Raw genomic sequence first — 15,346 nt, 5'->3', positions numbered from 1 at the left:
AAATACATATATGTGGAAAGCACCTGCATCATACCTGATATTGAGGCATTTAATACAATTTAGTTCTCTTTGAATCAACATTTTAATTCTCATAGTCTCAGTACTATATAGGTAAGGACCATTAGTTGCCAGTTTTCATATATTCTTTTTCTTTTTTCAATTTGTGTTACCTTAGCTCCTTTTTAATAATCCAAGTGAAAATGAATTCCATTAGTATACTATCTCAACAACAATACAAAATGATTCTGACAAAAATACTTTATTTTTCCTAATAAAACCAAACTAAATGCTATCTTCACATTCCAACAAAACTTTGTGGAAAAGTACTTTATATGAATATATATGAAATATTTTCAAATGTTTTGAAAAACTATGATCATGAAATTTTCTATTTTTCAAATGTTTATAAATACTGTTCATTTTAGAAAGTTTACAACTTTTAAATTAATGTTTCTGTATGTTTTTCATTTGCAATCAAATAACGTGGTTTAATTATGCTTGTTGGAGTTCAGTTTTGAGTTTCTTGAAGTTAAGTTTACGTAAAGGCAAAAATACCCCTTGAAATTAAAAAGAAAATTCTGTGGTTTAAAAAAAAATCTGCACTTTGTTTAATGCTTTGTCATTTTCCTTGAAATTAAAATCTGTGTTTTAGAAAAAGGCTCTCCACAAAACCATCTCCTGAACAAAAGGTAGGAGACACTATCTTATCTTTTGATACTTTTATTGAACAGTCAGTGTAATGAAATCTCCCCTCAGTTCAGAAATTTAAAAGAAAAAGGAGGAGGAGGAGAAAAAAGCATTATAACAATATTTGGTAGCATTGCATTACATCAAAATTTACATTTGCAAACCCTCAGCAAATTTCCTTCTAGCCCCATTAGAACTTCAGACATCACCATGACTTTATCAATTTTCCCTGTTCTGATGTGAATTCATGTTTGAGAATAACTCCCTCAGTTGTTTCTATAGACATGAATTGTCTAGGGTACAGAAGGCCTCTTTCTTACCTGTGTCTGTTTTATAGATGAACAGAAATAATTTGCAATTCCCTAAATCACATAGTTACTTAGGATCAGAATGAGGACCAAAATCCAAGTCCCTCAAACCTCCCAGACTACCCACTCCACGGAATGTAGGCACGTCTAAGGAGGCCTTGGTGGAGCACATCTCAGCAGAGTTAGAACGAACTACAGCTTCCCCCAGCAAGCTGTGTTAGCGTATACCAAACATTTCAGTACACTAGCTGCGGTGTACAGGAAGCCTCCAAGAGGTAAGCTTAGGTTACAAAGAGTCTTAAGTTTTATCTGTAACAATGAACAACATATGTTTCCCAGTGAAAGCTTTGCTTGCAAAAAAACAAACAAAAAAAGTTTTTTGAGAGAGCCGACTACCTGAGATACCTTTTCCTACTTCGGTCACAAATCACAAAAAAACCTTTCTTCCTGAGGGAAAACCGAATCTCCACTAATGCCATTAGTATGGGAGAAAGCCTTTGAGATAGAAGCCACTTTCATTTTTATATGTAGAACTTCCCCTGTGGCTGGGGACAGAGGGGGCAGAATCTCTGCAGGCCAAGCCCTACCAGCCTCAAGCCTGTCCAGCCCTCAGGAGAAAAGGCCTCACACCAGTTTTCTGCACTGGGACCCTCATAAGACCACATGGCCCTCACTCGCACCCAGCCACATGCAGGCCCCAGCAACTACTTGACTGAGGGGAAGCAGGTGGAGGGGGTTGGTAGTGGAGATAAGAGCCAAGTTCTGAGCACCATGTTCCCAGAATCCCCTCCCACCCCCTGCCTTCTGTGATCCAGCCAGTAACTCCTGATTGCCAGCATGCAACTCAATCTGGCCCCAAAGCTTGTGGCACTATTTACAATAGCCAAGACATGGAAGCAAGCTAAATGTCCATCGGCAGATGAATGGATAAAGAAGATGTGGTGTATCTATACACAGTGGAATATTACTCAGCCATAAAAAAGAATGAAATAACGCCATTTGCAGCAACATGGATGGACCCAGAGATTATCATACTGTCAGAGAAAGATAGACATCATATGATATCACTTATACAAGAAATCTAAAAAAAGAAAATAATAATACAAATGAACTTATTTACAAAAAAGAACTAGATTCAGACATAGAAACTCATAATTACCAAAGGGGATAGCGATGGTGGGGGGGAGAGAGAGAAATTAGGAGATTGGGATTAACATATACACACAACTATATATAAAATAGATAACTAACAAGGACCTACTGTATAGCACAGGGAATTATACTCAATATCTTATAATAATGTATAATGGAAAAGAATCTAAAAAGAATAGATTATATATATATATATATATATATATATATATATATATATAAAATCACTGAATCATTTTACTATACACCTGAAACTAACACAACATTGTAAATCAACTATATTTCAATAAAAAAATTTTTTTTAACTTTTTTAAAAAGCATTAAAAAAAAAAAAAGCTTGTGAACTGCACTGTGAATGACTTCTATAGGGACTCACCAACCACAGAAACCAAATACAGGGCCCTGATTGTTTAGCATCTATTGATAAAGTCTCTAGATCTTGCCTGGAATGGATCTGGGTAAAGGTATATGGCTCCTCCTTGAGTTAATTGTGCCTAACAAACATTCAGAAAATAAACTCAAGAAGATCCCATAGCCCAAGCTCAATAAAACAAGATTGTTTCACAGACCAGGAATGGACAAACTAGCTCTCCGGCTCAGAAGGTCTCCTTGTCTCTCAATTAGCTTTTGCCTTTGTTTTCACTATGAACATTTCATCATATTACTAGAAGAGATTTAGATAAAATATATTTGAATAAAAGAGATCGCTCTTCTTAACCCATGGAATGGCAGGGCTGAGTTATAATGGGCAAGCCTTGCAAGAAACAGAAAATAAATTCTTATGGATAGAATGGGGTTTTATTTACCCTTGTTACCTTATTTGCACTTAATTCCTTCTGAGTAATCTTGCATGCACAGAAAAAAGGGCAAGGCTTTGAGAGTGGGGATCATAGGAGCGCAGGGTGTAAACTTAAGGAAGGCAGTGATTCAGCCTTTTCAGCAAGTACTGAGACAGACACTCAGCAAAGGGAGGGTGCTAGATTGAGTCCACATGGGCAAAAAGGAGGATCAACATCAGCGGCTTCACAATGTGGTTTCACTGTGAGAACCAAACTGGTTTAGAATCAGGCGGACTTAAGGAATTCAGTGCAATTCAGGTTACACGCAGCAGTTCCACTTCTTATGGGGACGTGCCTGCTGATGGGAGATTAGCCCACAGCCAAAGGAAAAATAAAAAGCATGGAGGAACTGGTCAAACGAGATCAAGCGTTATATTACTTGTTTTGCTGCACAGTGTGGAGTAGCTGGGGCTGGATGAAGCAGGTCCCCACGACATGATCACACGATGTAACTTTACAACATCAGGATAATTCACAGTCCAACAGATTGAAGATTTAACGCCTCTACCAAACACATTTGTGTGTCCAGTGTCTCTGAAAGTCCATGACTTCAGGATCGTCAATGAGACATAAAGGCTGAGATCTAAAACATGTAGCTGAACAGAAACACGTCCAATTTGGTTCCCAAGCAGACAAGAAAACGAGGCTTACTTTCAGAGTCAGAAGTCAATTCACCTGACTTTCATTTCCCCCAATCAACCAGCAGATTTCACAAAACAATAAACCCCCTTCCTAAAATATTTGAACTTTTGGCTCTTTCCTGAGGTTTCATGGAATTCTGCATGTCGTGTGTGCCGCTACCCACCTCCCCCCATCGCGCCCCCATGAGATATACAGAGTAGAATCCTCTACCAGGTTCTTGGCTCCTTTAATATCTTCTCCAGAGACCTGGTAGGACTGCTATCAAGTGAGGAGAAGCTGCAGACTTCCTGCCTCTGGATTTCTGGCTCCTTGTAAAAAGCCATTGTATTCCCTCTGCTCTCCTCGGCTTTGATTCCCTGGCCATGCTGGTGTCTTAAGGCAGGCTGGCTAAAGCATCCAATGCTTAGTAAGGGGTCTCCTGTTGAACAGCTGTTAGTCATCAGGCATCGATGAGACATCTTTCTCCCTTAGTTCCACCTTTTAAAAAACTTCACAAGAAGCCTTGACCCAGAGTAAACACATCTATACATACATAAAGTATTTTATCTCATACAATGATGTTTGGCCCTAACTGCACATTACTTCCACCTGAGAAGGCTTTTGTACATTCCCGTGCCTGCGCCCCACCCTGGACCAAATAAAGAGAACATGTGAGGGTGGGGTACAGCAACGCTATTTGTTAGAAGCTCTCCTGATGATTTTTCATATGCAGCCAGGGTTGAGAACAACAGATCTAATCTAAGACCCCACCTATACAAGTCACATCCCAATTGCAAAGTTGTGTTTTTAAAAGTGCTGAAATATAATATATGCACATTCTGTGGTTGTGGTTATTTTCTATTTCTTAGACAGATTTCAACAATCTTTGAAGTGCGGTACATAACCTGCACCTGCGTAGAAGCGTATAGTAGCTTCCAACAGAAGAGCTCTAGATAACTGCCAACAGAAGAGTCAGTAGACATGTATCATTTAGGAACAGGTTTGGCTTCAGGTAATTCAACGTCTGACTAGTATACTGCCATAAAGAAATAGGGATTCATTTGTCTCATAAACAAGAAGTCTGGAAGTGAGCAGTGCAGAGTTGGCGCAATGGCTCCACAACGACAGGAGAGACTCATGCCCTTTGTATATTCCTGCTCTATAGATAAGGCTGCCAGATTTAACAACAACAACAAACGCCACCCAGCTGAATTTGAATTTCAGACACACGACACATCAATTCAGTATAAGTATGTCCATACAATCTTTGGAACACACTTACTGTAGCAAAGAGTCTGACTCCATTTTTGATGTTTGACTAATGAATGACAGTTTTCAAGCCCCATCAATGTCTCCTTCTCTTCTGCCCATGCCTGAGCGAGCTAATAAGAACGGCTGCTCCCTCCTTCGGTACCAGCCAGAAGGTCAAACAACGCAAGCTCAGCCCCTTCCCCTCAGCTCCAGGCCCCCTCACCACAAAACCCCAAGGCGGCTGCCCCTCCCTGCTCTCTCAAGTCATTTTTGGGTCTGCTGGGGAACCTGTCCCCTGATGTCCCCAGAAACCCTCACTATGTGAGTCGGAAATCTTTCCTACTCTCTCGGTATGTGTATGACGTCAAGAGTCTCAACATTGGAATCAAATTTGGGATAGGGGTTCGTCCATTTCTGGGGGTGACCACAACAGGAGAAAAGGCTACAACACTTTCACTAAAAAATTGTTTGTTGGGACTTCCCTGGCGGTCCAGTGGTTAGGACCCGGTGCTTTCATTGCTGAGGGCACAGGTACGATCCCTGGTTGGGCCACGCGGCGGCCAAAAAAAAAAGATTGTTTGTTGATTATCTGAAATTCAAATATAACTGGGCTGACTGTATTTTATCTGGCAACTCCATCCATGGGCCTTCATCTTCATGCTTATTTCCTCAGAGTCACAGATAGGCATTATACCTTCAGGTCTCAAAGCCATGTTCCAAGCAGGAAGCAGCACCAGTTTTCCTTTTGGTGAGACTTGTTTTTTCCTTCAGGAAGGGAAGCTCTCATCAGGTGCTTCTGGCTGCATCTCGTTACGTGGAACTTTCTCATGTGGGTATGCTTGCCACAAGAGAGCCTAGAAAACTGAGTATTTCAACCTTTCATCACAGGAAGAATAAAGGGTTATACCTGACTTTTGGAAGATAAACCCCCAACTCCTACCAGGAAGTAGGGAACGGGTATACTATCTTTGAAATACCTTCACTTACCCAATACCTTCTCCTGACCAGTTCAGGAGAGGCCAACCTACACCAGCCACCGACATGGTCTGCAAACGCCAGCAGGGCAAGCAGCGACCAGGCTGATAAGAAATGTTGCTGAGACCAGAGGTGCCAGGGTACACTGCTCCAATCCAAGCAGCCCTCCCATTCACGTCACCACCGCGAGGTCACCTTGCCAGGGCTGATAGTCGCCGTCTGCATCAGAGCGGCTGGACGGATTACTGGCATCGGCATCCATTCTGATTGCTCTGTACCTGTACCAAATCAGTTGGTAAATATTGTGAATATCACCCCCGGATAAAGCCACCCCTCTCTCTTCTATGCCCAGATGCTACCTTGGCAGAAACAGAGGGAAAGGCAAAATCTGAGAGACAACCCACTTCAACCACAGAGAATATTTTCATTTTTGCCCTGGACTAAAGTTACAAGATTGAGCTAAATTGAGTTTTCCCAGCAAGTAGGGACACCCGAGGAAAACAGGAAAATTATAGACAAAATAAAGTATCTGCAGGTTGCTTGTATATCTGGCAGTAGTGTGAGGAGATTTCCATCCTTGCTGCAGACATAAGGATTATCCACTTCCTCTATTAAATGTTGATGTGTCTATATGGATTTGTATTTCTCTGTAGATTTATTCAGGTACCTTTTTTTTTTTTTTCTATTAATCTGATATCAATCCCTAACATAATGTATTTTTCTCTACATAAATAGGGAAAGGGAGATATAGAAAATCTATGTGTAAGTCAAATTGTTCTGGAAAAAGTAAGATTTCTACCAAAAAGAAGAATGGATGACCGCCTGAGGTTATACACTACAACCAGAAGGAAAAATGATCCACCATCATGTGGAAAAGCAATGGATTGGCCCAGAATCCCAAGACGAGAGCTGCTTACCAGACTGGTCCCCCACCTCTGGAAGACGAAGCCTCTGGATAATTCCACTGCTTTTATTTCATTGGGTTATCCCATGAGTATTTATTTAGCTTAACTCTGTGTCAGGCCCTATTTGAGGACCTGGGGATACAGCAGTGAACAAAACAGACAAAAATGCCTGACCTCACACATATTACAGTTTGAAGGGTAGGGAGACAGAAAATAGACAGAATAAATAAGAATAAATGTATTATTTTTTTTATATAGTGTTAAGAGCTATAGAGAAAAATTATACAGTAAAGGGAGACAGGGAAAGTCCATGGTGGGGTTATCATTTTAAATAGGGTGATTCAAGAAAGCCTCGCAGAGAGGGTGACATTTGAGCAAGAACCCTGAGGAGATGAGGAAGCAAGCCATGTAGATATCCAGGAGAAGCACTCCTGGTAAAGCGAACGGCAGGTGCAAAGGCCCTGAGATGAGGAGTGCCTGGGATGTGCGAGGGGCGGCATGGCGAACAGGGGAGTAGCAGGAGACGTGGTCAGTGAGTGCACGGGCACAAGTGACAGAAGGAAACAGTGCACTGCTTCAATCCAAGCCGATTCTTCACCTGCACTTTCAGCTTTCCCAGACAGCTTATCATACAGGAAGTCACCAAACACGCCACTACTGTCACTAAAGGAAGGCACCTCATAGGACTTTTCAGCTTAAGATCCTCATATATTGCTAAGGCTCTCTCTTTAATTGTGAGAAAGTTTACCCCAGATCACTTCAAAACATTAAAGTGCTAGAGAAAACTGAACCTGGCCCAACTGGTATTTAATACTGACAAACCCCCAATTTACCAATTATGTCTGAGCTAATCTGCGTTAAGGAAATAGGGATCATAGCCGAACAGCTCCAAGTTGTTACTAGTGAAGATGGTGGACCACATGTTAAATGGCCAGAAAGCAAGAGAGTAATTGGGAAGAGAAGAATGGTGGACATTTGTTGATTATCATTCCTGCGTCTATTACTCACTGCCCCCCTGCCCTCCCCAGAGCTCTCAGTTTCTATCTCCAAGTGGTTGCAGGTAAATGGATTTCATCCCTGGCTCTTTTGGGAACATGTGACCAAGGCTAAGCCAATCAAAGCATTCCATGCCCAAGCTGCAGAGACTAGTTCAGGGAGGCTTGTAGATCTGATCCAGTCAGAGAGAATATGAGAGTATCAGGACTCTGGTGGAGATGCTGGGACAAAGATGTTTCCTCCCTATGGATAATATGGTGTGTCAAGGTGAAGTACGTAAAAAATTAATAAAGAGAAATCTCAATGAAATAGAGTTGGGAGACCAGAAGCAGGAGCTCTCACGCCCTGAGATGACAGCAGAGCCCCACAGGAAGAAGAAAGACTCTTCTTTCCTGGCAAGGACTGAGCCAATGAAAAGCCATAGACTCTGTTTACTAGAGCCCTCCCAACTTCGTTTTCCCCTCTATAAAAACATTCTCCTTCCCTTGCCATGCGGGAACTTGTACGTGGCTCATCATGCTTGCAGAATCTGAATTGCAATTCTCTGCTGATCCCAAGTAAACCCATCTGTGCTGGAGAAATATCTGGCCGTCTATTTATTTCAGGTCAACAGGTATGTGAGTATAGCAGCCGCTTTTCATCTGGGGGTGGAGAAGGGAAGAAAGGGAGGCAGCCTGAAGACCAAGAAATGGAGCTGGAACTATGATAACAGGGTGAATTTCTGCACCCCTGGACTTCACAGTCACCTGGTCCAATAATACGCTCTTCAACCTTGGCACTATTGACCTTGTGGGCTGGACAGTTCTTTGCTGCGAGGGATGTCCTGTGCATTGCAGGATGTTGAGCAGCTTCACTGGTCTCTGCCCACTAGATGCCAATAGCATCCCCTACAGTAGTGACAGTCAAAAATGCTAGTCTGAATTGGGTTTGGGGTTGGGGTGGGGGGTTCCTTCTTGTTTTGGAAGTGAAATGGAGCCTACAGAGAGATTTGATTTCATCTACTTTCTCTCTCTCCAACTGGCCAGATGTGGGAGCTCTGGGGGAGAAGAGAGGCTGAAATGCTCATCTGGGGTAGGACTCCACACAGGCTCGAGGAGCCGGTTGGTATCCAGCCCCTCTCTGCTGCCAAACATGGGAGCAGTTGAGACTCTACTCATCACACCTTGGTCCCCCGACAGGGGCAGAAGGCAGGTGGAAGGAGGACACCCAAAGCAGAACTGAGGAGCAGCCCTGACAACATATGGAAAGTGGGCAGGGAGGTGGCTCTGAGGACGGATGTGCACACTGGCCAATCAGCCTACAGGACTGGCCCAGATGAAAGCCTCATGGGGCTTCCTTTAAGGCAATGATAAGCATTTGATGGGTGTGGCCTAGCACATACAGACCTTTGCAAATTCAGAAACTCTGTTCAAAACAGAGGTTCTTAATTTTTTTAATGGTACGAATCACTTTGGAAGTCTAGTGAAACCTTTATACCCCTTCTCGGCATAATGTTTTTAAATGAATAAAATAAAAATACACATAACTAATAAGGTAACCAGTTATACTGAAAGTTATCAAAATATTTTAAAAACATGTGTGCCTTAGTAACATGTCTTGTTTACTGAGTTAAGTGACAAGATCTAGTGGCAGTCCTAAAAGCTGAGACTTTGAAGTAGTGATGAATGCAAATTCTTTCTCAAGAAAGCTGAAACAACTCCCACATGATATGAAAATAACAGTTCTTTGCATTAAGACAAAGTCACAGACATTGCTAATATAAGGTACTGGGGTTTTGGGGGGGCGGGGGGTTGGTTGTTTTGGGGTTTTGTTTTGTTTTGTTTGCCTACATTTAGAATGACAGGAAATGCTAAATTTTAGTTAAAAGCTAGTAAAAACAAAGATGTGATTTTTTTTTTTTTTCTCCTTTCAAGTTCATGGATCTCTTTAATCTCAGGTCAAGATCCTTTTGTAACTAGATCAGTGGTTCCCGAGCAAGGGTGACTTTACCCCACAGGGAACATTTGGCAAGGTTCTAGAGACATTTTTGGTTGTCACCACTAGGGGGAGTGGGGTGTGTTATTGGCATCTAGTGAGTAGAGGCCAGGGATGCTGCTAAAGATCCTACAATGCACAGCACATCCTTCCACAGCAAAGAATTATCCAGCTCGAAATGTCAATAGCACGGAGACTGAGAAGCCCTGAACTAGAGGAAGATTTTCTAAAGGGAGTTGGGAAGTCGGCCGCTGGCCCAAACCACACACCCAGTCCTTAGGAAGCCCCAAAAGAATATAACCCTCCACCCTCACTCTAGGTGCTGCTGTGTTTGGAAGATGCTTCCAAGGGAACACAATTTGGGGCAGATACAAGGAAAGAGCAGAGGACAATACAGGCAAGGGAATAGGGTGAGTTATTAAAAGAACAGCAACCAACTGGTAAAAAGGCATTTGGGCTTTGTTTGGCACTATTTACAAAAAATGAACCTAAACATATGTTTTGGCTCTGAATTCCACCCCTAGGCATATACCTAACAGAAATGCATACATATTTTCACCAAAAGACATGTAGAACAATGTTCATAGCAGCATTCATCTTAATAGCCAAAAATTGGAAACAACCCAAATATCCATCAAGAGTAAAATAGATAATTTGTGATATAAATAAACAGTAGAAGACTATATGCAAATGAGAATGAATGAATACAACTATATGCAACACGGACGGATCAAACAAACGTACTAAGTAAAAGAAGCCAGGCGCATAGTGTACATACCATAGGATTCCATTTATAGAAAGTTCAAAAATACCTCATACTAATTCATGGTGTTAGAAATCAGGATACTGATTGCTATTAGTTTAATGACTTAAATAGAAATGAGAATGGATTCTGAAATTCTAGAATGTAACCATTTCTTGATATGAGTGCTAGTTACACAGACATATTCACTTTGTGAAAATTAAGCCATATACATATGATTTGTGTACTTTTGTTTATGTATATGTGAGCAAAGGGTTAACAGCAGGCCTGTGCTCTCTTTCTCCCAAACCTAGACCTTCCTGGGAGGATTTTAGGTTTGTCTTCTCCCAGCATCAGTCCCCTAGATATGTCCCCAAGTTAAGACAGATTTGGAATGTTGGGTACCAAGGCCAGACATGTATTTTACACACTGTGAAATCTCTGATCTGTGAGACAGCACACGGGCTGGGAGACCCATCATCTGTAGGCCTACATGACGGGTGATAAACCCAGGGAGAAGCTTCTTTGTATGAAGATGAACCCCACACCCCATGGCCTCATCACCAGCAACTATATACAAGTCTCTAGGCAAGAGAGGAGGGGCCCAAGCATCGATGCACATTGTTGCATCCACTGGAGAATTGTTGGCTTCCACTGAGACTGAAGGGCTGTGCATGCTCTTTCCTGTCCTGAATCCTTCTAAAAAGCTAAGCAAACTAAGAGCTGGATCAAACGCTACTGTGTCTTCTGAGTTTGACTGCCAGTCAAACCTGTTACCAGTGCAATAGTGGGACAGTGTATTGTACTTCAATAAAAAGTTTACTAAAGAAAAAAATTCCTTCGGCTATTCTTGCCAACCTATTATTCACACTGATCATATCTTCTGCTTGGCCTCCAAATTCCTTCCATTTTTCTGAGCTTCTCCTCTCTCCTCTGACCTCCTGTCTTCTCCTTTTAGGACTCTCACCCACAACCAACCCTTAAACTTCCTGTCCATTTCTAACACAGAGCTGATTAAGTATTGTACTATCTCACCCCAAACTAGTTAAGCTACCCACAGAGAGCCCACATCAATAACTAATATTGAGATTCATCACAAAACATAGTTCTCTTCCAGGACAAGTCGTGTGACTACTTCTTAAAGAAGTTTTTTCTTTTGCTAGACAGAGAATGCTGAATCTCTGTCCATAGACATTCCAAATTCACACATAATCTGGAGTCTCAGTTACCTATGTGACAATCCAGTTGTTCCTTTCCTAATTTGGTGTCTCAAACTTTCCTGACTTGTTAAAACGAATAGAATTTGCTTGCCAACACCAATATATGCTCTTAGAAGTGCCAGCTGCTGCCATATGATCCCCAGGCATAAGTCTGCTCTGTACTGTCTCCCTGCGTTGCATCTATAGGGGTGGCAGATGCTCTGTGTTTTCAGTGTTTGGGTTTGGGTTTGGTTTTTTTTTTTTTTGGAGGGGGGAGTGGGGACTTCTAAGCTTAGCAAAACCTGAGAAAGACATCTTCCTGCATGTATTGATACTTCTTTATTTCCTATGTCATAATATTAACCTCGCCTCCCTTGTCTTTTGCTATTAAATAGTCTCATGCCTTCTGGAGCTAGGCTTTCACATATCTGACTTGAACTAAGGTCTCAGTAGTAGGAGCCCTCTGTCTCACCTCCCCATAGCAGGAATCATTAGGAGAAGGGAGATGATAGTTTCAGAAACAGCACAGTATCTCAAAGATTTCTGAGACCACCACTTGCATGATCAAGATTGATAATTCTTGTGTCTGATGCTCACTATTTCAATGCACACTGATTGAGTACCACTGATAGTCAAAGATGTCATTCCTGGAGTGGGGAAATATGATTTAAAAGTCACAACTACTGACAGCCAGCATCTTAGAATCTCATGAGAATCATAAAACACGTTCCCCCAGAATCATGATGCAGGGTGGGGCAATCCACAAATAATAGGCTCCCATTGTTAAACCTAATGGTAACGACTCCAGCTTTCTGCAGCACCCTTTTCCCTATGTACTTCCAAAGCACTCAGGATGACAAAGATCAATTTCCAATCATTCCTACAAATGGTACATGAAAAATTAAGATTTAATTGTGATTCCTGGTTCTTTCATCTTGAATCCAATACCCTGGACTTCAGAAATAATGGAACTTGGTGTAATATTTGAATATCTTGTTTTTGCCTCCTCTTGTCCTTTTTTTTTTTTTAATTTATTTATTTTATTTATTTTTTATTTTTGGCTGCGTTGGGTTTTCGTTGCTGCGCGCGGGCTTTCTCTAGTTGCGGTGAGCGAGGGCTCCTCTTCGTTGCGGTGCACAGGCTTCTCATTGTGGTGGCTTCTCTTGTTGCGGAGCACGGGCTCTAGGCGTGTGGGCTTCAGTAGTTGTGGCTCGCAGGCTCTAGAGCGCAGACTCAGTAGTTGTGGCGCACAGGCTTAGTTGCTCTGCGGCATGTGGGATCTTCCCGGACCAGGGCTCGAACACGTGTCCCCTGCATTGGCAGGTGGATTCCCAACCACTGTGCCACCAGGGAAGCCCTCCCCTTGTTCTTGTGGAAAAAGAAAGTCCTCTTCTAGAAAAGGTACTGGAGGTACTTCCTACGACAAAATGAGGCTTCTTCAATTGTCCAAGTTCACATGTACAAAGTGTGAAATCTCAGAATTGAGATTCGGGTTCTGAATTGTCCTGGACAATGGATCTCACTAGAAATAGAATCATCACCAGGACCTGTTCAAAGAAGAACTTTCTCCTATAACAGTATTCAATACTGGAACACCGGAAACTGTCTCCAAAATAATCAGATCTGTGCAAAAATAATTTGTTAAATAACATAGGGAAGATTATGAAAGACAGTTCCAGAATGCCCACATTCATGTGGTTTGTAAAGGTGCGTTTTTCATAAAGATCTGTACAGTTCAAAAGCATGAGATTCTGCAGGGGTGGCTCCTTTATTCCAGGAGCGGGCAGAATTTATTTTCATCTTCCATGCATGGGCCACCAAAATAAAGGATGTTCCTCCTCTTCAGTCTTTTCCTCGGTAAAGGATCAGGTTCTCAGGTATGCTCAGGGGCTCTCTGGGCACTTCTTGTGAACAGCAGCCATCATAAAGACCACTATGGAGCATTTTTCCCTTCTTCACATATGGGACATGAAGAATATTACAGAAAAATCCGAGTTTAGAAGTCACTGTCAAACACACGTAGAAAAATTATTGTCAGAATATTCTTAAGCTTTAAAAAGTTGGAAAAGCCTGTGATCTTTGAACTGTTTCCAGGAGTCAGCGACTCTAAAGGAAGGTATTCACCATCAGTGACCCCACCCAGGGTTTCCTTTTGTGACAGTCGTGCACCACGATCCTCGGGGTTGGCATTCTCCTCAGGTCACCAGGTTTCTGCAATCTCTGTGAGAACCTGCAGCAGCTCAGCAAACGTCGGGCGGCCTTTAGGTTTCTGGAAAAGGGAAGTAGAGGTGGTCAGCTCAGCTTAAGACCCACTCAGACACCAGCTCTGGAACTTGCTGTCAGGACCTGGATCCAGGCTGGTTCACCACAAATGGAAGAGAAAGATATCTTGGCTGATACGCAGGACATGAATGGCAGTTGAGCGAGGCATGCGTGTGAAAATATAAGGGTAGAGAGCACTCCAAAAGTAAAATAGCTAGAGCTGCAAACGCTAGCCACATGTGGCTATTTAAATTCAAATTACTTAAAAGAGGATACATTTTAAAATTCAGTTCTCAGTCACACTTAGCCACTTCTCAATTCTTCAATAGCCAGGTGTGGCTACCATATTGGATAGTGCAGACATAGCACATTTCCATCATCACAGAAAGTTCCATTGGACAGTACTGCCCTAGAGACCTATTTGGATGACTTGATACACAGAGTAAAGGAAGAGCTGGGAGAGAGGGGCCTCTAGAGCCCCAAGCCCCCAAGCTCAGCCCCAATTATTCACTACACCTGACCCCCTGTAGAAAGATGGATTTTAGTCAAAAAGTAAAAGGCATGTTTTCATGAGGGACTTTGCAGGTCTTGGAGCACAGACTGTGCTGTCTTAAGGCTCAGTCAACAAAATCTCCAACCATGAAACCAAAGATTGGAGCCTTTTTCCTACTTCACAGTGGGATGTGGTTTGACTTTGGCTCCAAGAGGAATCTCCACGGCATCTTTGAAATCCATGGGAAATAGAACTACTCATGGTAGCCACATTCTCACAGAGGTCCCTGGCAGCAGGGTTAGCGGGGAGACACCACCCTTAGTGGCTTGTAAACAGAAGGCATCAATAAAAGGAGAGAGCAAGAAACAACCTAAATGTCCATCGACAGACGAATGGATAAAGAAGATGTGGTACATATATACAATGGAATACTACTCAGCCATAAAAAAAAATGAAATAATGTCATTTGCAGCAACATGGATGGACCTAGAGATTATCATACTAAGTGAAGTAAGTCAGAAAAAGAAAGACAAATACCATATGATATCACTTATATGTGGGATCTAAAATATGACACAAATGAGCTTATTTATGAAACAGAAACAGACTCACAGGCATAGAGAACAGACTTGTAGTTGCCAAGGGGGAAGGGGGTGGCGGAGGGATGGAGTGGGAGTTTGGCAGATGCAAACTATTATATATAGAATGGATAAACAACAAGGTCCTACTGTATAGCACAAGGAATTATGTTCAATATCCTGTGATAAGCCATAATGGAAAAGAACATGAAAAAGAATGTATATATATGTATAACGGAATCACTTTGCTGTACAGCAGAAATTAACACAACGTAAATCAACCATACTTCAATCAAATAAATTTTTAAAAAATAAAATAAATAAAATTTAAAAATTAAAGGACAGCAGAAGGATATGTGAGCAC

General features: G+C 42.0%; 1 protein-coding gene across 1 annotated transcript in view; it reads right to left on the bottom strand.

Annotated features, from left to right (window-relative positions):
• Positions 1-13,849: 13,849 nt before the first annotated feature.
• Positions 13,850-15,346, bottom strand: part of TXK (TXK tyrosine kinase) — a 46,910-nt gene continuing 45,413 nt past the window's right edge. Inside the window, exon 14 of the mRNA XM_068542224.1 lies at positions 13,850-13,918. Coding sequence (XP_068398325.1) covers positions 13,850-13,918 — 69 coding nt within the window. The remainder of the gene's footprint in view (positions 13,919-15,346) is intronic.

The sequence above is a fragment of the Eschrichtius robustus genome, chromosome 4, assembly GCF_028021215.1.
Source record: "Eschrichtius robustus isolate mEscRob2 chromosome 4, mEscRob2.pri, whole genome shotgun sequence".
Lineage (NCBI taxonomy): Eukaryota > Metazoa > Chordata > Mammalia > Artiodactyla > Eschrichtiidae > Eschrichtius > Eschrichtius robustus.
This window is presented reverse-complemented; position numbering and strand designations above follow the sequence as displayed.